Consider the following 21,749-nt stretch of genomic DNA (forward strand, 5'->3'; position numbering starts at 1 on the left):
GCCAGCCCTGGCTGGGACCTGTTCCAACCGCCCCTTCCTAAAGTCCCTTCCCACCCTGGAACACAGCCTCCCCCCCTCAGCACCCCACTTGCACATCCCAGTGGTGTGGTCACTGACACAGAAGGGTACAGAAGCAGAGCCCAGCCCCAGCTAAGAACATAGTCACTGAGTGGCAACTTCATGACTTTTATTTGTGGTGCCTGTGCTTTGTCTCGAAAATACCTTCTCCCCCTGCCCCAGACAGTGTCCAGGGAGGGGGCAGCAAAAAATAGAAGACATCCCTCCCTATTGCACACGGACCCTATATACAGGCCCAACTGGCCGAAGCCGGTGGGACACTTGGCACATTCTCGGATCCCTGTTCAGGAGCAGGAGGGGTGACTGGGTGGCATCACACGTGAGAGGGGGCCTCCGGGTGGCCACTCTGGTCCTGGCTACTGGTCCTGGCACTTCCTGGTCCTTGGTTCCTTCCTGGTCTGGCCTCCAACCTTGGTCCCCCCTCAACAACGTCCCCCTATCTGGCTCAGCCTCCCACCTCTGCCTCCATCCTGGCCTCAGACGGCCCCCCTTGGCTCCTGGGGACTCTGTCCTTCCCTGCCAGTCCGGAGGTCCTGAGGGGAGGTTATGGCTTCTCAGAGACTCCCCCAGGAGCCCTGTCACTCGTGTTCACGCAGGGGAAGGGGTGCATGTGGTAGAAGCAGCTGTATGAATGCAGGTGTGGGGACAAGTCCTTCAGAGTCACTTCGAGAGTTTGCTGATGACCCGGATCAGGGCGGCATTCTCATCCTTGAGTCGCTGGTTGTCAGCCCGGAGGTCGGACAGGGCCTGTGGGACAGGACGGGGTCAGCTGGGGGCCTGGACAGGCCTAGCCCACGGACCACAGTGCCCCAGAAGTCCTCACCTTCAGCTCCTCCTCCAGTTCGGCGGCCTTTCGCTCCAGGGCCCTGCGCTCCTGCAGCGAACACATGTGGGAGGGTGAGAACAAGGGACCAGGAGTGGGAAAGGCCAGAGGTTGAGCGGGGCTGAGAGGTGGGGCAAGGTCAAAGGGCCAGGTCAGAAGGTCAGCGTGACCCCCTTCGTGCAAACCTGCACAGGTTTGTAAAGCTGGGGACACGTCCGGCCCCACCCCGGCCGCCCCACTCACGAATCTCTCCAGCTCCAGAAGGGCCGGCCTCTCTGCAAAGCTCTCCTGCCTCTGGTGGGGGCAGAAAAGGCACAGGCGTCAGAGAAACGGCCAAGCCGCAATGGCCGGGAAGGCAGTCCAGGATTCTGGCTGGACTGGACATGGCAGTTCATTGCTGGCCCACATGCCCCACCCCGCATCATCCAAACCTCGCCCCCAGAGCCCTGCCCCTTGAAAGGAGACAGGAGCTCCCAATCCCATTACTCATGCATGCTCGGGCCCTGCCCTCTGAAGGCGGAGCCCATCCAGGCCCCGCCCATTGCTGCTCCTGTGCCCCGCCCCCCCTTAGGTCCTGAGCCACCCACCTCTCCTCAAACAGGGATGCCAGGGCCATCACCTGTGTGGCGCGCTCCAGCTCCACCTTGAGCTGCGCCAACTGCAGCGTGGTTTCCGTCAGGGCCTCGCGAAGCCTCGCGTTCTCACTGCGCAGCTCTGCATAGAGCTGGGGGCCCCGGGAGGAGGGACAGGGGGTCAGGTCGGAGTGCGGGGGCGGGGCCAACGGCGCACAGATGAGGTCAAGCACAGCAGTGAGGGCAGGGATGCGGGGACTGGGCAGGAAGGGTACTGCTGGGCAGGAGGGCAGGTGTGTGAAGGCAGACTGGTGGGACTGGTAACCTCACCGACGATGGGGTGGGGTCACCAACCTTCCTGAAGCCTCCGTCGGGCTCTTCGGATGCAGGCTGGGGCTCTGGGTTGCGGTGCCGCTGCCTGCGGGACGACGGGCGGACCTCGGAAGTGCTGGAAGTGCTGGGAGGGATCAGAGCACAGTGTCAGGGGGTGGCAGGGGGCACGCCATCAGTCAGCCCAAACCCTGCCCTGCCCTGCCCTGCCCTGCCCTGCCCATACTGTACCTGGATTCCGGGCTGATGTCCCTTGCTTCCGCCTCCTCCCCCTGTGAGCAGGGTGGGATTCAGTGGACGCCTGAAGGGGGAGTGTGCCCCTGCTCCCCCACCCATACCCCCAGCTGGCCCACTAGGGTCCACCCCTCACCTCCGCAGGCCCTCTCCGCTCCTTGCCAACTCTGTGGTGCTCTCTGGAGGCTTGTGGTCCCTGACCCTGCCCGTCGGGCGCCTCTACTAGGGGAGGGGCAAGAATCAGGAATCCCCCTCTCTGTGGTGTGAGGGTCCCTGGGCCCAAGACTCCAGGAAAGCGGGAATACTGTGGCAGGAGGGACCGGGCAGGCGGGTGGGCTCAGCAGGAGGACCTCCCAGAGACCAGACCTCACCTCTCTGGGCAGGGCCATCAGAGTTCTCAACCCCAGGGACTCGGGGCTGCCAGGAAGGGTCCTGTGGCAGAGGGACAGGGGGGTCAGCGGACAAAGGCTTCTTGTACCACCCCCTGCCCAGTCCCCTGACCCCGTGGCTTCTCACCGAGCTCTGTGGGCACGACTTCTCTGGTTCCGGGGCCTTCCCTGCCACTTTCTCTGCCTCCTTCAGGTCTGTCAGAGTCACGCCCTGCAGGGAGAGGGGGCGGGCGGTCAGGTTCCCGGGACCCAGGGAACAGCCCCTTGAGGGCCCGAGTCCAGACCCCCAGCCCCTCCTCCCTTAGGCCATAGAGTCCAGACCCCCTGCCCGCCCCCCACACCTGAGTGGACCTCCGAGACTGGCGCATGAGGCGAGAGCGAGCTTTCCGCTGGGACTCGGACTCCTCGTCGCGCACAGGCATCTGGTAGGACCTGTGTTTAGGGCCCCTAACCTCAGGGAGGGCTCCTTTCGGGCCTGTCCCCATCCCATGGCTGACACCCTGAAGGGCAGGCAAGTTCTACAGAAGGACTTCAACTCCCAGCAGGCCCTGGGGCAAACTCTCCCTTGGGTGCTCCCTCCCAGAGCCCAGGGCCTCCTGGGTAATGTAGTCATTCCATCCCGGGAGACCACTTTCAGGGGCCTCTTTACCTCCGTCGGTCCCGGGACTCCACAGCGGGCGCTGCAGAGGCCGCAGGGACAGTGGGCTTCCCTGAGTTTTCTGGCTCCGGGATCCTGGAGGGAGGAGTGGCGTTATCCGAGGGAGGAGGTCCAGGGCTCTCACGCCTGCGTGAGGTCATCATTCCGCAAAGACTAGCGGGCACCGGAGACACAGCCGTGCGTAAAGCAACACAGGACCTCGTCCCAAGAGTCATGGCTGAGCAGAACGGACGTAAAATCAACCACCACCGTAAAAATAAAAAGATCAGTCTGCCATCGGCTACGTCAGGAGGGTCAGGCACACCGGAAAAGAGACAGAGCCGGGACCGGGATGGGAGATGGCAGGGCGTGCGTGTCCTGACACCACGGCGATGTGAGCGGTGGCTGCAGTGGCCACGGCGGCTGGCCTCTCGGGGAGTTCCCATGACATGGAACAGACTGGAGGGAGGAAGAGCCAGAGCAGAGGCCCTGGTGCAGGAGGGCACCGTGCTGGCAAAGGGACAAGGGGCACCATGTACAGAAGCCAGAGGAGGAGGCTAGACCTGGGTGGCCTTGGACATGGCACTGTATGTCTTCCCTGGAAACTGAGGCAGAGCGGCATGGAGCAGGACCAGACCCCAGGCGCGGACAGAGCTGCTCGGGATCATGCGGACCAGGCTGGAAGCCGAACCCGCCTTCCCCCTCAGCAAGGCCCGGGCCCTTGGTACGTACAGGGCAGACGGCTCTGGCACCTTCCGGGACGGGGTGGGGGGAATTCTGGCAAGACGGGGCTCCTTGGCCTGTGGAGAGAGGGAGGGAGACGGAGTCTTCCGCTTGACTAGAAGGGCCTGGCCCCCTGTCCCTCGTCCCACTCACATGTGTGGAGGTCCCTTCCAAGCGGGAGGAGGAGGCTGAGCGCTGCAGCCCGGCCCCAGGGGCCCCCTCAGGCCCCCGCCTGTCTGCAGGGCCCAGGGCACCAGAGCTCCCCGTCTTCTGAAGGCCAAAGCGTCTATAGAAGGGGGCTTCCTCGGGGGTCTGGGGGAAGAGACAGGTCTCAGGTATGGAAAAAATGTCCCTCTTCCCATCCATTGCAAATATTACCCCCAGAAGGACCGCAACAAACTATAATTCCCAGCAGCCCCTGGGGCAGGTACAACCCCCAAAAAAGGCTGTCAGCTGTACTGGAGGATTCTTTACTGATCTACCCAGACAAGAGGTGTTTCATGAGAGCCCTCCCCTACCCTCTGGATGTGTGGCCTCCAGGGCACCCAGACTCACTGTGGGGACCTTCGGGCTAGGAGATGGCGGGGAGGACACTCCATTGACGGTTCTGGTTTCTGCAGGGGGTGGCTCTATTGCATAAGGAAATGGGACCAGTCACAAGAATATGCCAGCTACCTCTGAGAACCAGCCCCGCCTCCCTCAGCCTGCGGAGTTGGGCCCCCAGTCCCTCACCTGTGGGGCCTTCCTCTCTCTCATCGTCATCCTGGATGGGGGGTCCCCCCGTCCCCCCTGGCTTGCGCTCCTTGGATAAATCCTGGAGGGAGATCTTCTCTCGGCTGCTCAGACGACACACGGAGCTCCTGGTGGGGAAGGGGAGTGCGGTCGGGGGTCCAAGCCTGGGGCCCCTCCAGCCCCTGCCCCCCAGAAGGACTCCCCTGTACCTTCGGTGTTTGCTGCCAGTGGGCCCCTGGGGGTCCTGGACCCGGCTCTGGGAGGCTGCATTCTGGTTCCGTAGCTGCAGGGGAGAGGGGGCAGCTGAGGAACAGAACACTGCGGACCCTTTTGGGTGCCACGTCCCCAACATGGAGGGCCGCCCTGCACAGCTGTATGGGTCATGCCTTCACGGTGCTCCGACAACAGGCGGCATGGGGTCCTCCTGCAGGTGGTGTGCAGCGTCCGTAGGAGCCACCCTGGGTCTCACAGGCGAGTGCGCCACACGCCACCCCCATCATCCCATTCTCAATGGGCTTCCCACTTCCCAGCCTCCGGTCTCATCCCCAGAGGGGTCTCCCTAGCTCCCAGGGGCAACCTGCTCAAAATTTTCCCACCCCTCACACCTGGACACCCCTCACAGCCTGGCCGCCTCGTGATTCCCCTGTGTGCCGAGCTCACACAGCAAATGCATGGCAGAGCTGGGGTCTGAGTCGGAGTCCACACCATCTACTCTTCGCTCCACATCTTTCTAGAACCAAGGCCTGGCCCACTGCCAGCTGGGGCTACCCCTGAGGGTACAAGGCCCAGCCAGAGCCTGGGCAGACTACCTGTCTGCATCCCAACGGTTACTTGGACCCCAGCACCAGTCCCTGCACGTCCTCCCCTAGGTCCTGGTCACCATGGCAAACAGCAGGTCCCCAGGACAGGGGGCACTGGGGACTCAGGGGACCAGAGGCCCTCCCCCCCGCCTCGGCAGGTGCTGATGGGAGGGGAGGGGCCCGAGACTCACATCCTCCTGCTTTTGGGCCAGCTCCTCCAATAGGCTGAGCACCTCCTCATCGGCCAGGTCACAGGGACGCTGCCCCTGTGGGGGAGGGGGGAGGGCAGGTGGTGAAGGAGGAGTGGGGGCCTCTTCCCCGCCCCCCAGCGGTCCACAGGCAGGGCCAGGTCCTCACCGCATGGGTCAGGGAGTCCATGCCCCCGCCGTGCTCGGCCAGCAGGCGGCAGGCATCCTCCACACCCCAGTGGGCCGCCGCATGCAGGGGGGTCCAGCCATCTCCATCGCGGAGCTCTGGGTCATAGCCAGCCTGGAGCAGCAGCCTGGGGGCCAGAGAGGCTCGGGGTCAAGGACCAGGACAGAGGTCGAGGACAAGGGCTGTGGTGGCAGCAGCAGCTGTGACAGTGGTAACACTGTCCCGGGCCAGGTGGTGAGAGGAACACTGGGCCCTGACCAGTTGGCTCAGCAGTAGAATGTCGACCCCACATGTGAATGTCCTGGGTTCGATTCTCAGCCAGGGCACACAGGAGAAGTGCCCATCTGCTTCTCCACCCTTCCCCCTCTCTTTCTTCTCTGTCTCTCTCTTCCCCTCCTGCAGCCAAGGCTCCATTGGAGCAAAGTTGGCCTGGGCATTGAGGACAGCTCCATGGCCTCCACCTCAGGCGCTAGACTGGCTCAAGTTGCAATGGAGCAACGCCCCAGATGGGCAGAGCATCGCCCCCTGGTGGACATGCCAGGTGGATCCCCATTGGGTGCATATGGGAGTCTGTCTGACTGCCTCCCCGCTTCTCACATCAGAAAAATACAAAAAAAAAAAAAAAAAAGAGGAACACTGCCCCAAGCCCTCCTCACCAGTGACCCCACTGCTAGCAGCTTTGACCCCATCCCCGGCCTAGCAGGTGGCCTCTGGTACCCTGCTCCTTATACCTACGGTGGGCGAGGGCAGGGAGGGGCAGCCCTGTGAAAAAGATGAGAGCCTGGAGGGGGCAGCAGGGACAGTGGCGTCTCCAGCACCCAACTGTCACCCCAGGGACAGCTGGCAGTGTCTGCAAACTTAGCTTCGGTGCCAGGGTTGCTGCCACACCTCCCAGGGTGCAGAGGATGCCCTGCAGCAAAAGATGACGTGGTCCAAATGCTGCCAGTGCCAAGGCCCAGAAACCGCAGCTAGAAGTTCTTCCCGGGGAGAGAGTCGGCCCCTCAGACCACCGATCCTGGGCAAGGCCAGGCTACCAGTCCAGGGCAACTCTGCAAACGCAGCTTGGGTACAGACACGGGTGCTTTCGAGAACTGGCGTTAGGCTTGGTCAAGGAGGAAGAGGAGGTGGCTGAACAGGAAGGTCCTGGGTGTGGCCCTGCGGATCTGGTCACACACCTGTCCCCCAGTGCCCTCTGCTCCAGCCCTGCTGGGCCTCCTGCTACTTCCCCGCGGGTGTGCCCACTTCGGTCCTACACCTACTGTCCTTTGCCTGGTGGGTGTCCTTGGGGGACCAGGGAGTGTCACACGGGCATTCCTTCCCCACAGGCGCACCCCTGGGCCTGACTATCCAGAGTATCCTGTTCCCCTTGTCACAGGGATTGGCTCCAGGACAGGCAGGTGTCTCAGGCTGCCCAGGGAGCATCAGACTCAGGACTTTTGCTGGAATAAGGGACAAGTCACCCTACTGCAGGAGCCAGAACTAAGCATCTGGGACACGAGCCTGGAGCTTTCAGGGGTCATCTTTAACACCTCACTGGAAAACCTGCCTGCAGATTCAACATGGAGGTGAACAGAGATGAAGGGTTTCACCTTAACTCCATTTTCATACTAAAAATAAAGTGTCAGGTCACAAAGGGGGGTGTATTAAAGAGAGAGTAAGAACCTGAGGCCAAGAACTAGAAGCAATTACTCCAACAAACGGGGGCGGGGCGACAGAAAGGGAGTGTGCACCTCAACACTATAGACTCTACATGCCCCAAACAACTTAGCCTTGAAATATGCAACAGAAATTGATAGACCCACAAGGAAGAATGGACAAAATCCATAATCACTGGTCTGTGAGCACCCCTCTTCCAACAAGGGACAGAATAAGCAGATGAGGGGAAAAACCACTAAGGACATAGATTTAAATAGCCTGACTATAAAGTTGACCTAATAACCTACATACAGCACTATGCCTGACAATACCATTCTCTTCCACCTTATTCATGCCGGGGAACAAAATCAAGCAAACCTCAGCGAATTGCAGAAGTCTGGAATCAGAGAACCACATTCTCTGACCACAGTGCAAGAAAGCCTGGTAATCACACAATGACTAGGAAATCCCATGTACTTGGAAGGTACTACTAAATAATCCATGGTTCAAACCAAAAATTACACGTTGGAAAATGTTTGGGGTTTTTTTGACAGAGACAGAGAGAGAGAGAGTCAGAGAAAGGGAGAGATTGGAACAGACAGGAAGGGAGAGAGATGAGAAGCATCAATTCTTCGTTGCGGCACCTTTGTTGTTCATCAATTGCTTTCTCATATGTGTCTTGACGGGGTGGGGGGCTACAGCAGAGTGAGTGACCCCTTGCTCAAGCCAGTGACCCTGGGCTCAAACCAGCAACCTTAGGCTTCAAGCCAGCAACCTTTGGACTCAAACCAGCGACTATGGGGTCATGTCTATGAGCCCACGCTCAAGCCAACGACCCCACGCTCAAGCTGGTGACCTCAGAGTTTCAAACCTGGGTTCTCTGAATCCTAGTATGACGCTCTATCCATGGCACCACTGCTTAGTCAGGCTAAACGGGATGAATGACAATGAAAAGCGTACACATCAAGGCTTGTGCTCCGGCCAGGTAGCTCAGTTGGTTAGAGCGTCATCCCAATACACCAAGATTGCGGGATCAATCCCCAGTCAGGACACATGCAAGAATCAACCAATGAATGTATAAATAAGTGGAACAACAAATTGATGTTTCTCTTTCTCTCTCTCTCCTTCTTCTCTCTCCAAATCAACCAATAAATTTAAAAAATTTTTCTTCAGAAGACTTGTGAATGCAGCTAAGACTGTATTTAGAGGCAAATACATAGTCTTAAGTACATACATTATGAGAAAATGAAAATGGACAAAACCACAGGCAGACAGATGTAAGACAAGAAGAAACAGACAGGCCCCAAAGAAAAAGCAGAGGAAAGCAGGAAGTCCTCTCCAGCCCAGCTTACCTCATCACTTCAATGTAGCCCTTAGCTGCAGCCACATGCAGGGCGGAAGCCCCTGTGCGGGGGTGCCGGGCCTCGGGCATGGCACCCCCGTTCAGCCAGCACCTTGTGTCATGAAGTAGCAATTCCTCCTCAGCCCGTTTGGCTGCCTCCACATCCACACCTGGGAGGATAAGAAGGTGACAGGTGGGACTCAGAGGGTCTGGACCGGCTCAGCAATGTTCCAACTGTGTCCTGTGCAGCCCAGGGTTCTGCTAAGGGTCTTATCAAATTACCCTTCTGCTAAGGGTCCCCAAGTCCCTTCTGGGGGCTGAGAGAATGGAAAGAGCAGGCATTTTCCCATTTCAACCAAAGCATCACCCTTAGAGATAATGATCTCTAGGTATAAAATCTAAAGTTTATTGAGCAAATCCAGCATTGGACGATATCTAGCTCTATCACCACTGAGATCGTCCTTGGCCCACCATCTTCATGCACTTTGTCACCATTAATTACCACTTGGACAACTCATGAGTAGAATAAACCAAGCAAAAAGCCACTGAACAAACTGTCCAAGTGGGGGGGGGGCAGCTTCTTTCCTCCCCAGGGCTGATCCCTGTTCCCAGCTTGCTACTACCTACAACAATCCAGCCTCCCTGTCAGTCAATACCATTGCCATATTTCCCCACATGTACGACACGTTTTTTTGAAAAATTTAGGGTCTAAACACTGGGTGAGTTTTATACCGTGGTTGTAGTTTTTTTTACTTGCATTTCCCACTTTTTTGCACTTGTTTTTGTGCTCATTGTTGAAAACAGTGATTTGTCATCAGACACAGAGGAAGACAAGCTAATGGACAAGAGTTTTGACAGTGATGAGGAGCTGGATGGATTTTATGATGAGTAAAACTTGAGTTCAATAACTTTATGTAGACTTTTTTTTTTCAAATTTCCAGCCCAAACCCTTTGAGTAGTACAAACATTCATGTACGTCCTTGTGTCTCCTGACCACCCAGAGTATAATTGTACAAAAATTTTTATTTTAAAAATGTGTAAGGCAGCCTGACCTGTGGTGGCGCAGTGGGTAAAGCGTCGACCTGGAATGCTGAGGTCGCCGGTTCAAAACTCCGGGCTTGCCTGGTCAAGGCACATTCGGGAGTTGATGCTTTCTGCTCCTCCCCCCTTCTCTTTCTCTGTCTCTCTATCTCCTCTCTCCAAAATGAATAAATTTTTAAAAAAATGTGCAAGGCAATATTAAAAAGAGGCAAATGTATATTCTTGTTTCTATAAATTGGGTATCAAACATAATTTTAAGTTAGTAAAACTGAAACTGGAACTAATTTCATTTTTTGAAAAGAAAACTCACTCCCAGGGGTCAGCAAGCATGAAAAAAACTCACTAATCAAAGGGCTAAAATTAAGGTGCGTCTTATACATGGGGACGTCTTATACACAGGGAAACACAGTTCACCCAATCAGCTTCATGGGTAGTTGTGCCTCATTTATGGATGCAAGAGGCAAGGTCTGACTTCAAATGAAACAGACATTGACTTTGGATCAAAACAGCCTAGTTGAGGTCGTGGATTGTCACTGAGGCTCTGTATTCTTTTGCCCCACGAAACTACTGAGGACCGGAATTGCAAAGATGGTCTTTTTTAGGGACAGTTCTGTCTCTTTCCTGAAAGGTTTATTATTGTCTCTAACTTTTTTCAACCGTGAGATTTCCCACACTTGCCAGAGTGCACATGGAACCAAGCTGCCCTGCACAGTCGCTGTCAGCCACACGTGGCCACCAAGCAACTGGAATATAGCCAGTCTGAGCTCAGATGTGTCCTTAACTTAAAACACATGCTGGACTTTGAAGTATGAAAACGTGCAGCCACTCGTGACTAGTTTTCTCTCTGCCGATTCATTTTGAAATGAGAATGTTTGGGATCTACCAGGGTAAAACAATATATATAACTAAACTTAATTTCACTGGTGTCTTTTCGCCTTTTTTACATGCACCTCCTTGAAAATTCTCAGTTGCACTTGGGGCTCACGGTGGCTTTCCAATGGACAGCGCCTGTGGAGAGCCGCCACGGACCACCACCTGGCTTAAGCAGGTAGAGATAACCGAAGCCTGTGCGCCCCTAGCTGATCTCACCCCACTCCCTGTGGCCTCTCATGTAACCACCATCACCAATCTGCTCTTTTGTTGCGACTGCAAATGTTGCAAATGTGTGGCCAAAGTGGGATCCCAGAAACTCAACTACCCTAGCCAGCCGAAGACCAAATCCATCCAACTCCGGGCTTCACGTTGGCGCCACCTGGTGGCACTCGGGCTAACCGCCGAAGGACCACCTTGGGACTTACAGCTGGCTGGCAGACAGACAGAGGCAGCTAGCTATTCTAGGAATGCCTGGTTGGTGAGGGCCCATCTCAAGGGTCCAGTCCAGGGTGCGGAGGCCTGGAAGGTGCTGGGGACCCAGCCACGCGCCCCCTTCCTCCTCCTCTATTTCCTTAAAGGGAATCACGGACAGCCAGATCCATTACAGGTGAACGTGGCCGGCTCCGGGGCAGGAGAGGACCAAGCTCACTGACTTGATTCGGCCACCGCAGTCAGTGCCATGTTCTGCATGTTCATACTCATCCTTCTCAGATCTGCTTTCTTTCTGAAGATAAGGTTAGCAAATGGCAGCCTGTGGGTACAGGCCACCTGCTTTAGGGGGTGGGGGGTGGGAAGTGAGATGGTAAAAGAAAGATAACGTGAAATTCACCCATTTCACTATTTTAAAGCGTACAACTCAAGAGGCACTTAGCACGCCCACAACGCCGTGCAGCCATCACATCGTCCAGTTCAGGGGTCGGGAACCTTTTTGGCTGAGAGAGCCATGAACGCCACATATTTTAAAATGTAATTCTGTGAGAGCCATACAACGAACGACCCGTGTACGTTATGCATTATCCAATAAAAATTTGGTGTTGTCCCAGAGGACAGCTGTGATTGGCTCCAGCCCACCTGCAACCATAAACATTGAGTGGTAGGAAATGAATGGATTGTAATACATGAGAATGTTTTATATATTTGTTATTATTTTTTTTATTAAAGATTTGTCTGCGAGCCAGATGCAGCCATCAAAAGAGCCACATCTGGCTCGCGAGCCATAGGTTCCCGACTCCTGGTCTAGTTCCTGAAACCCCCATACCCAATGAGCAGTCACTTCCTGTGCCTCCCTTCTCCCGTCCCTGCAGTCACCATTCTGCTTCCTGTCATCGTGGACCATTCTCAGTGTCAACAGTTTTCCTGGAACACGGCCATGCTCACACACATGCACAGCCCCTGGTTGTCTTCCTCACCATGGCAGCGGGCAAGTGGAGTGGTCCGGAGCTGACCGGATGCTCCACAGCGCCTACCAGGCGTCCCCAAACTACAGCCTGCGGGCCACATGAGGCCCCCTGAGGCCATTTATCCGGCCCCCGCCACACTTCCAGAAGGGGCTCCTCTTTCTTTTATTTATTTATTTTTTTGTATTTTTCTGAAGTTGGAAACAAGGAGGCAGTCAGACAGACTCCCGCATGTGCCCAACCGGGATCCACCTGGCATGCCCATCAGGGGGCGATGCTCCGCCCATCTGGGGTATTGCTCTGCCACAACCAGAGCCATTCTAGCGCCTGAAGCAGAGGCCATAGAGCCATCTTCAGCGCCCCGGCCAACTTTGCTCCAGTGGAGCCTTGGCTGCGGGAAGGGAAGAGAGAGACAGAGAGGAAGGAGAGGGGGAGGGGTGGAGAAGCAGATGGGCGCTTCTCCTGTGTGCCTGGCCGGAAATCGAACCCAGGACAACTGCATGCCAGGCTGACGCTCTACCACTGACCAAACCGGCCAGAGCCAGGGGCACCTCTTTCATTGGTGGTCAGTGAGAGGAGCACTGTATGTGGCGGCCCTCCAATGATCTGAGGGACAGTGAACTGGCCCCCTGTGTGAAAAGTTTGGGGACCCCTGGTTGTGCAACCACCTCCCCATCTCCAGAATGTTCTTCATCTTACAAAACACCGAAAGTCTGCCCCCATGAAACAACAACTGCCCCAACCCTGGTCACCACCATTCTGCTTCCTGTCTTCTCTGTGCATCTGCTGTCTGGGTACCTCATATAAATAAAATCGCACAGTATTTGCATTGTGTGTGTGTGTGTGTGTGTGTGTGTGTGTGTGTATGTGTGTGTGAGAGAGAGAGAGAGAGACAGAGAGAGACAGAGACAGAGAGAAAGAGAGGGACAGATAGCGACAGACAGGAAGGGAGAGAGATAGAAGAATCATTTCGTTGTTGTGGCTCCTTAGTTGTTCATTGATTGCTTTCTCATATGTGCCTTGACCAGGGGTCTACAGCACAGTGAGACCCCTTGCTCAAGCCAGCAACCTTGGGCTCAAGCTGGTGAACTTTGCTCAAACCAGATGAGCCCGCGCTCAAGCTGGTGACCTCAAGGTTTCGAACCTGGGTCCTCTGCGTCCCAGTCCGAGGCTCTATCCACTGCGCCACCGCATGCAGGCTGTATTTACATTCTTATGACTAGCTTATTTCACTCATTAGAATGTCCCTAAGGAGCATCCATGTTGGAGCATGTGTCAGAATGTCCTTCCTTTCCAGGCTGAATAGCATCTCTGCTGTATGGCTCGACCACATGTTGTCCATCCACCCGCGGAGGGACATGCAGGTTGCTCCCCCCTTATAGCTGTGGTGAACCAGGGAGCTGTGAGGACGGGCGAGCCGAGCCATGCTGCAGTGGGCGTCCGGTCCTTGCAAAGGGCCACGTGTAAGTCAGCCCCACGCCAAACTGCCCCAGAGGCCCTCATGCTGGATAAGAGCCCTGCTCCGGAAAGCTGGCTGAGTGGATCGGACCTGCTCAGTGACCAGCAGCCACGGAAATACAGGCAGACAGTGAGTGGGACCAGGCAGTAGAGGACCGTGTCCACAGCGCGGACCACGCCTTCCCTCCTGCAACGTCCAGCCTCTGTCCACGCGCGCCATCTGTCCTGGCCCTTGGCCCTGCTGCGCAGGGCTGCCAGGGCTCCACTGCAGCCCGCAGCTGTCTGCAGGGGGACAGGCTAAGGCTCTCTGCCGGACGGGTCCTCCCTGTTCCTGTAGAAGCGTTGGAGGAAGATGAGGTTGTGCGGGTATGTGGGCGGAGGCCCTGCCTCCAGGGGCAGCGGCGCCCCGCCCCCAGCAGTGCAGCCGAGGGTCCTTGCAGCTGTATCGCTGACCTCTGTCCTGCAGCCAACGACCTACCAACCTTCTCCTCACCCCACAGAAGGGGAGCATGGCCTCCTTAAGGAACTGAGGCGTGCTATCGGCAATTCCTGCAGAAAAACCCAGAAAATCCTAGAGTTTGCGAACCCCCTGATGGTCATCCTCACGCACCCAGGGTCCAGGGAGGCCAGGTGGAGGGAGGCCCACGGGGGCAGCCTCCAAGCATCGCCCTGCACACTACTTTTCATTACACAAGGAGGAAGATGACCTGACCAGGCAGTGGCACAGAGGGTGGAGCATCGACCTGGGATGCTGAGGATCCAGGTTTGATACCCTGAGGTCACCAGCTTAAGTGTGGGGTCACCGGCTTGAGCGTGGAATCATAGACATGACCCCATAGTCGCTGGCTTGAGCAAGGGGTCACTCGCTCTGCTGTAGCCCCCCCCTGGGTCAAGGCACATATGAGAAAGCAATCACTGAACAACTTAAGTGACGCCACCACATGCTGATGTTTCTCATCTCCCTCTCTTCCTGTCTGTCTCCCGCTAAAACAGAAACAAAGAGAGGATGCCTTCACAGTACAAACACCTGGCCAACACCCAGAACAAAGTTCAAGGTTAATGTCACCAGTACTGGGGCACAGATAGGACCTGACTCCCAGGGTGACCACGGGTCATGAACTGAGAAGGCTATCTGCCCTACAGGTACTAACAGGGGTCCTGGTGCTGCCCACTTAGTGACAATGCTGCAACCCACGCGGCTGCCAGGACTGCCCTTGCTGTATGTAGAAGACACCAGCTTCTGTGCCAGGGGGCGGTTGGCAGCGGCAACATGGTCTCAGAAGGTTCGGGAAAGAGAAGGAGGAAGAGGGAGGGGTGGATTTATAGGGTGGGGAGAGGAAAAGGGGGAAGGAGAGGAGGGAGGGGGAGAGGAGCCCACAGAAATCACCCAAAAGTTATCAAACTAATGAATCTCTTCTTTATGATTCCATTTACCCGAAACATCCAAAACTGGCAGACCCACGGAGACAGAGAGCCCAGGGTGGTTCCCCGGGGTGAGGGCCTTGGTGCTGGCTAGCGGTGCAGGGCTGCTCTCGGGGTGATCGAGATCACGTGCACCAACGGGCCATGGGTGCGCAGTGCTGAAACCATACTCACGGGGGAGCTACATCCCCACAAACCTGTGAGCTGTATCCCCACAAACCTGCAGAAACACGGGTGAACCCTAGGGGAGGTCACGACCGTTCTCTGCGTTTGACGTTTTTTCAACATGAAAAGTCACAGAAGAATAGGGAGTCCCAGGTTTGCCTGGTCTCCTAACTCCCATGTCAACCAAGGTGGGGCTCCCAGGACCCAGATAGACCCCGCAGGGCTCTCTCCCTCAGGTAGGCGGGGCACTCAACCTGCCCGAGGCTGGCCCAGACAACTCCCATCCTGGCCTGCAGCGGGGCACCTGGCACTGTCTGCCTCCTCCCTGGTCCTCCACCCCAGGTGGCATTGAAAACATCCTCAGTCACATACCCACCCCTGGCAATGGTGCCAACGCGAGAAGCCATGGGGGTCCCACGGGCATCACAAACCCTGAGACCCAGCGAAGTAGTTCATGTTCCCCGCCAACCTGCCCCACGTCCTCTGCTTATGGGGCAGTCAGGCTACAGCCTGTCCCATGAGCCCTCACGTCAACTTGTCCTACACAGCTATTTTTAGGTGTGTTGGGGGGGTCACAAGCCCCTCTGAGAATTTACTAGAAGCAATACATGCTCTCCTTAGAAAATGAACATGGGCCTGACCAGGCGGTGGCGCAGCGGATAGAGCGTCGGGCTGGGATGCGGAGGACCCAGGTTCAAGACCCCAAGGTCACCAGCTTGAGTGCGGGCTCATCTGGTTTGAGCAAAGCTCACCAGCTTGGACCTAAGGTTGCTGGCTCAAGCAAGGGTCACTCGGTCTGCTGTAGCCCCATGGTCAAGGCACATATGAAAAAGCAATCAATGAACAGCTAAGGTGTCGCAACAAAACTAATGATTGATGCTTCTCATCTCTCTCCGTTCCTGTCTGTCTGTCCCTATCTGCCCCTCTCTCTGACTCTCGCTGTCTCTGTAAGAAATAAATAAATAAAAATAATAATAATAAAAAGAAAATGAACATGGTAATGCACACAAGGGACTCCTGGGGTTCATTGATCCGGAGCACAGGGGAACCAGCCCCCCCAGGGGACCCCACACTCTACTCCCGTCAGCTAACATTCCCGGGAACGCCTGCTTTGGAGGTTGCGCAATCTCACCCCACAGACCCCTGGATGAGCCCACTGACCCTCTCCCCCCCGCCCATGTCCTCAGTTCCCCAGAGGGTAAAATGACATTCAGGTCGATGTCACCCTGAGCTCCAATTCTGGGCCTGGTGGTCATAGCGCAAGCACTTTATACGATTGCTCATCTAAGGTGCCAAGGAACCCCTGGAGTAGGTACTTATATACCCCCATTCCACAGGCAAGGAAACTGAGGCACAGAGGGAGTCAGAGTCCTAGGACACAGAGGGAGGGGCCGGCCTCTGATCCCTGGTAGTCCGAGTCCTGTGCTCTGCACCCCTGCATTCCGAGGCCCCGGGGAGGAGAGGCCCCATCCCCACCCTTCCATCCCCACCGCCACCCCCCACCCCTGGCAGCGGCCAGCGCCCACCTCGGTGGGCGATCTCCGCCTTCAGGAGCTCCTCCATGGCGTCAGACTCCGCCAGGTCCAGGGGCAGGTCCCCATCGCTGTTGACAGCGGCAATGTTGGCCCCGTGGCTCAGAAGGTACCTGGGGATGGGCAGAGGTCAGGGCTGAGGGATCCGAGCCCTGGCCCCTCCATCAGGCCCTGCCCACCCTCCCCCTGCCTCACCTGGCGATGTCCAGGTAGCCACAGGAGGCGGCCACGTGCAGCGGCGTCCAGCCCTCGTTGTCTGCCTGGTTCACCGTGGCGCCCTGCTCCACCAGAAAGCGCACAACCTCCAGGTTCTCGTCAATGCAGGCCTGGGGGACGAGGGACAGGGTGGTCAGCCCTGAGCTCAGCCGGACACCACATGCCCAACCAGGCAGGACTCCCAACAGGGACCTTTGGACAGATCAAGGTGCCAAGCGGCTGTGACATTGAAGGAAGAGACCCCAGTGACCCTGGGACAGGCCCCTCCGGCCAGCCGGCTGTTTGTGACAGTTGGGCACCCAGAGCTCAGTGGAGACCATGCCAGGGGGACTCCAGCTCCCTGCATCAGAACTGGGTGGAGAAGAGAGGGGTGTTTTTGACCCACGTGCAGGAATTGGGCCTGCTGCTTGTCAGACCTGACGTCCCTGCGGTCACCATCCCCAAAGATGGGGCTTCAGTGATGAACCGAAGGGAAGAGGCCCAGCCCCTCCGCCCTCAGATCCTGCACATGCTCTCCAGGAGGTGACCATGGCCTTCGAAGGTGGGAGAGGCTGTGTCAGCATGCGCCTGGGGCCGGGGGCCTGAGGGGCCGCAGCTCACACGCACTGAGCATGCGCGATCCTCGGAGCCAGGGCGCCACTCCCGTGGGTCTCCGCGGGCATGTTCCCACTCCTCCCACTGTCGGGATTCTGGTTTTCACAAAGGGAAGAAGAATCACAGCTCCAAGAACAAAAAAAAAAAAAAAAACAACCCAGGGCACACCCAAACACCGGGTGGGTGCTGGACCCGAGGGGGCCCTCAGGGCGGCGGTGGACCAGGACGCTGAGTCGTCAGGGTGAGTGAACCCCCAACTCCCTCACCTCATAGACAAGGCCCATCTGCAGAGGGGGAGGATGCCCGCCGCAAGGGCCAAGAGCATGAAGTCATGGAAACTCAGGCTACGGGAGGGGGGCCACACGTGCCCTGGGAACGGGATGAACTCTGGGCTCCGTTTATTTCCACGCGGTTGTCATGGAAACGGGGGAGGGGGGCAAGGAGGGAGATGGGTCTTTCCCTTTCAAGGACCTGGCCCAGCACAGGCATCCGTGTGAAAGATGCCTGGGGCCCGGGCACCAGGGACCCAGGAATCCAGGCCTCCGCCCCACCTCCCTTGGACCCAGGACCCAGGTCCCCAGCACCTCCCTGCTCAGACCGGAGAATCCTGGCTCCGGGTCCATCCCACTAAGCCAGACCCCTGGCCACCAACTCACAACGCAATCGCAGGGAGGAGACGAGAGTATACCACCAGGTGGGGGGCTTAAGAACTCCTAGACCCAGAAGCAGGGCAAGGGGCTGATGCCTGGCGACCTGCCCCAGGGAGGATTCAGAACAGAAACCACAGCCCCCAGGACTCGCCCAGACAGGGGAGTGGCCACCCATCTGCCCAGAACCGCGGTCTTCCAAGGCACCTGGGACTTTCGGTGCTAAAACCAGGCCCGTCTCAGGCCAATCAGCACAATGTGGTCAACCCAGACCTGAACCTGACCCACACCCAGCTGTCCCAAGGTGGCACTGAGATCCAAGACAGGAACTTCCTCCTCTCCCTGAACCTGGGACCCCTGAACCCCTCAGGCCTCCTCAGAGCCCCAGCTGCAAGTTTATCAAGTGTTGGCCAGAAATGAGAGAGGGATTCCCACCTGCCGAGCAGCTTGCCAGGCAAGGTCTTCTGTAGGGTCCAGGCCAAGGAGGATGCTCTGTAACAGGGCTTGGCCTGAAAAGCAGAGCCAGGAGCCCCTTAGGGAAGGTCCAGGGTAGCCAGCAATGGGGACAGTAGCAGAGAAAGGGGGACACTAAAGCCTGAAGACCTTCTCCTGAGCTGGCCAACTTCTGAGACCCTGCATGGCCTCAGGGAAGCAGGACCCTCCTCTGGGTGGAAGAAAATGTCCCAGGTTGCACTAGGGCCTCTGCAGGGGACAATCCTGGGGATGGGAAAAGAAATGGGGGAAGAACACATAGGCCTGGGCAAGTGACTCCCCACTGACCACCTAGGCTGCTTCCAGAAGGGAGTTAACACACACATAACTTCCCTCCATCACCAGCACCTTGCCAGGGAGGGCCTGGTCCCTGGTCCCATTTTACAGAAAAGAAAACTGAGGCACAGAGAGAAAAAGCCACGAAGTCAAGATCACAGGATTGAGGAGCTGGGATGAGAACTCAGGGTTACTCTATGTTCCTGAACTGCTCCTCTTGCTGAGAAGTGGCCCTCTGCAAGCAATTCCTCCCATTGCCCCACCAACCTTTCCTTCCTAGGGTCTTCTCTGGCTCCATCAGTAACCAAATCCCAGGGCTTCCAGCAGGGAGGAAGGGGCTAGGACTGGATCAATATTAGGAAATTGAGAGGGAGTGGTCTCAGGGATAGGGGAAGGGGATGGAGACTCTCCTGTGGGCCAGTCTTGTCCCTGGCGGTCCCATTGCTGGAGGCAGGGGAGGATAGCTAAAATCACCCAGAAACAGAAAGAATCCAAGGGGGTGGGGTAGATACGAGGCTTGGTTCTGGGACCCAAGGCCACTGGAAGCAGCAACCAGGGTGTCTTAGAGAGGCATAAGGGGCCCCTGGCTGGTTGGCTCAGTGGATAGAGCATCAGGTTGATGTGCGGATGTCCCAAGGTTCAATCCCTGATCAGGGCACACAGAGAAGTGATCATCTGCTTCTCTCCCCCTTCTCTCCCTCCCTCTTTCCCTTCCGCAGCCAGTGGCCTGATCAGTTCGAGCATCGGCCTCAGGCACTGAGGATAGCTCAGTTGGTCTGAGCATCAGCCTCAGGCACTGAGAATAGCTCCGTTTGTCTGAGCATCTGCCCCAGATGGGGGTTGCCGGATGGATCCCAGTGGGGGCACATGCGGGAGGTTACCTCCCCTCCTCTCATGTAAAAAAAAGGGGGGGGGCGGGGGGAGGAGGAAAAGCACAAGAGCCCAGGTTGTGGAGGGAGCAGACTAACAGGATTCTAGAACCCTGGGCAAGGTGACATGTCCCAGGTTGCACTCGGTGACAAGGCCAAGAGATGGCACAAACTGTGGGAGGGAGAAGCCAGCCAAACCCACAGCAGGAACGGTGTCTGAGCAGAGAAAGCAAGATGCCCAGAGGATGGAGAAGTGGCCCAAAGCCAGGAAGAGGTGGGTGCTTTGAGGGAGCTCAGAAAAAAGGTCGATAATGGAGGCCTCGCCTGGGCAAAGGGCGAGAGGGGACAACGGTGAGCAGCTAGCTGCCTACAGGAGAAGCAGCCCTGGGAGAGTAGACCTGCAAGTGGGCGGCAAGGGGTGGCACCCGCCCAGAAGGAGCATGGAAGAGGGCGTGGTAGTGGAGGACAGAGGGAAGTGACCCAGACCAGGGAAGCCTCCCCTTCAAGGGAGCAGAGCCCAGAAGGCAGTGGGAACGTTCAGGAAAGTGCGTCCTGAAGCATCAACATAATGGCACAGACCAAGGGGGAGCGAGAGAGGGGAGAGGGAGGCACCTGCAAGGCACGGAAGAAGGATCTGGGCAGATCCTTCAGAGAGGTGGCCCAGGGCAGGGACCGGAGGAGGAGGAGGAGGAGGAGGCCCAGGCCCAGCGCAGCCCAGGAGAGAGGATGCTACTCCGTGAAGGCGGTACCCGCCTGGAACGGGGCAGAGTGCGCCAGAGAAGGTACCAGTATTCCTGGAAGAGGCTGGCAGAGTAGAAGTGACACCAGTAGGGGTGGCACAGACGACCCTGGTAAAGGGCGCTCAGGGTTGGGGGAGGGACAGTGCCAAGTGACAAGTCAGTGAGAGGGACCGGACGGAAGGCCGTCGGCGAAAGCTGGGGGCCACGGGGAAGGGCAGCGCAGGGTAGCCAAAACCAAGTCCGGTTCCAGTGGCTCAGGACTGGACGGGATGGGGAAAGGGGGCTCGGGCGAGGAGGGGTCGGCACAGGATGGCAAGGACCACGGCTGCGGGCCGACCAGGACCTAGCAGGGAGATGGCGAGGAGCGCGGGCGACCCGGCTGACCTGGTGCAGGGCGCTGATGCCGTCGGCGTTGGTGGAGTCGAGGACGGCGCGGGCGGCCGGCGGGGCGGCGGGGTCGGGGACCGGTTCGGCGCCGGGGCCAGGGTCCGCCGCGCGAAGCATCAGGCGCGCCTCGTCTAGGTCTCCGCACGCACAGGCCGCCAGGAACTCGGCCGCGCGCTCGAAACGCACGGTGCGGACGCGCCGCTCCCCGGGGCCCGGCTCGGCGCCCGCCCGCGCCCCCCATTGCCGCAGCTGCTCCCTTCGCCGCTCGCGGGCAGCCGCCGCCGCCGCCGTCCCCGGGCCGTCCTCGCCCGACATCGCGCGCCGCCCGCTCGCCCGCTTCCTGATCGAGCGAGCGAGCTCCGAACCGCCGCCGCCGCCCGCCCCGGGGCCACCGGGTTCTGCCGCCCGCCTCGCACCGCCCGCGGGAGGCTCACCCGGCCCCCGCCCGGCGTTTGACGTCAACACACCGACGCGGGGCGTGCTGGGAAATGTAGTCCAGAGGGAGAACCGCGGGGGGCGCTGGGAAATAAAGTCTCTCTCAGGCGGAAGTTGCCAATGGGCAACATTGCAGCCTGTATCGGCCCCCAGGCGCAAAAACTGCGCTGCTCTATGGCATCAAATGGAAATCAGATTGAGAGGATGCTGCCAGGGGAACGCTAGGAAATGGAGTCTATATTCAGTGGGGTAGGGTGTGGGAGTGTCCCTAGGACATGCTGGGAAATGTAGTTCACAGGATCTGGTCGGAAAAAGACTGTACAGCCCAGAGAACAAATTTCTCCACACGCTTTATCAGCTTTTTCCAAATCTAATGTATGTATTGTAAGCTGTCTACTCCCTTCAACCAGAAAGAAGCTGCCGGGGAACGGCGAATTTGTCTTCTGCGTGCACTCCTAGTTCCCATAGCCTAGAACTGACCCTAATAGTACGATATCGACAAGAGTTTTTGAATGAATGAATCAGTGGGTTCCCT

At 57.7% G+C, this 21,749-nt stretch overlaps 1 protein-coding gene across 3 annotated transcripts; it reads right to left on the reverse strand.

Annotated features, from left to right (window-relative positions):
• Positions 1 to 166: 166 nt before the first annotated feature.
• Positions 167 to 21,228, reverse strand: PPP1R12C (protein phosphatase 1 regulatory subunit 12C). 3 transcript variants are annotated; one of them, XM_066374489.1, is made up of 22 exons: positions 20,777 to 21,228; positions 16,754 to 16,884; positions 16,553 to 16,671; positions 8,681 to 8,840; positions 5,676 to 5,820; positions 5,510 to 5,584; positions 4,728 to 4,801; positions 4,519 to 4,646; positions 4,342 to 4,415; positions 3,940 to 4,098; positions 3,796 to 3,863; positions 3,076 to 3,159; positions 2,768 to 2,858; positions 2,554 to 2,637; positions 2,409 to 2,469; positions 2,174 to 2,256; positions 2,035 to 2,075; positions 1,828 to 1,921; positions 1,521 to 1,625; positions 1,145 to 1,195; positions 902 to 952; positions 167 to 825 (listed from the first exon to the last, which is right to left on the reverse strand). In XM_066374489.1, the coding sequence occupies exons 1-22, from the start codon at positions 21,092 to 21,094 to the stop codon at positions 739 to 741; spliced, it is 2,283 nt and encodes a 760-aa protein (XP_066230586.1). In that variant the 5' UTR covers positions 21,095 to 21,228; the 3' UTR covers positions 167 to 738. The 3 variants fall into 3 exon arrangements, with proteins under 3 accessions (XP_066230586.1, XP_066230587.1, XP_066230585.1); XM_066374490.1 differs by having other exon boundaries at positions 1,489 to 1,625; positions 2,174 to 2,259; XM_066374488.1 differs by having other exon boundaries at positions 2,174 to 2,259; positions 20,777 to 21,227.
• Positions 21,229 to 21,749: the final 521 nt, after the last annotated feature.

The sequence above is a fragment of the Saccopteryx leptura genome, chromosome 3 (genome assembly GCF_036850995.1).
Source record: "Saccopteryx leptura isolate mSacLep1 chromosome 3, mSacLep1_pri_phased_curated, whole genome shotgun sequence".
Classification (NCBI taxonomy): Eukaryota; Metazoa; Chordata; class Mammalia; order Chiroptera; family Emballonuridae; genus Saccopteryx; species Saccopteryx leptura.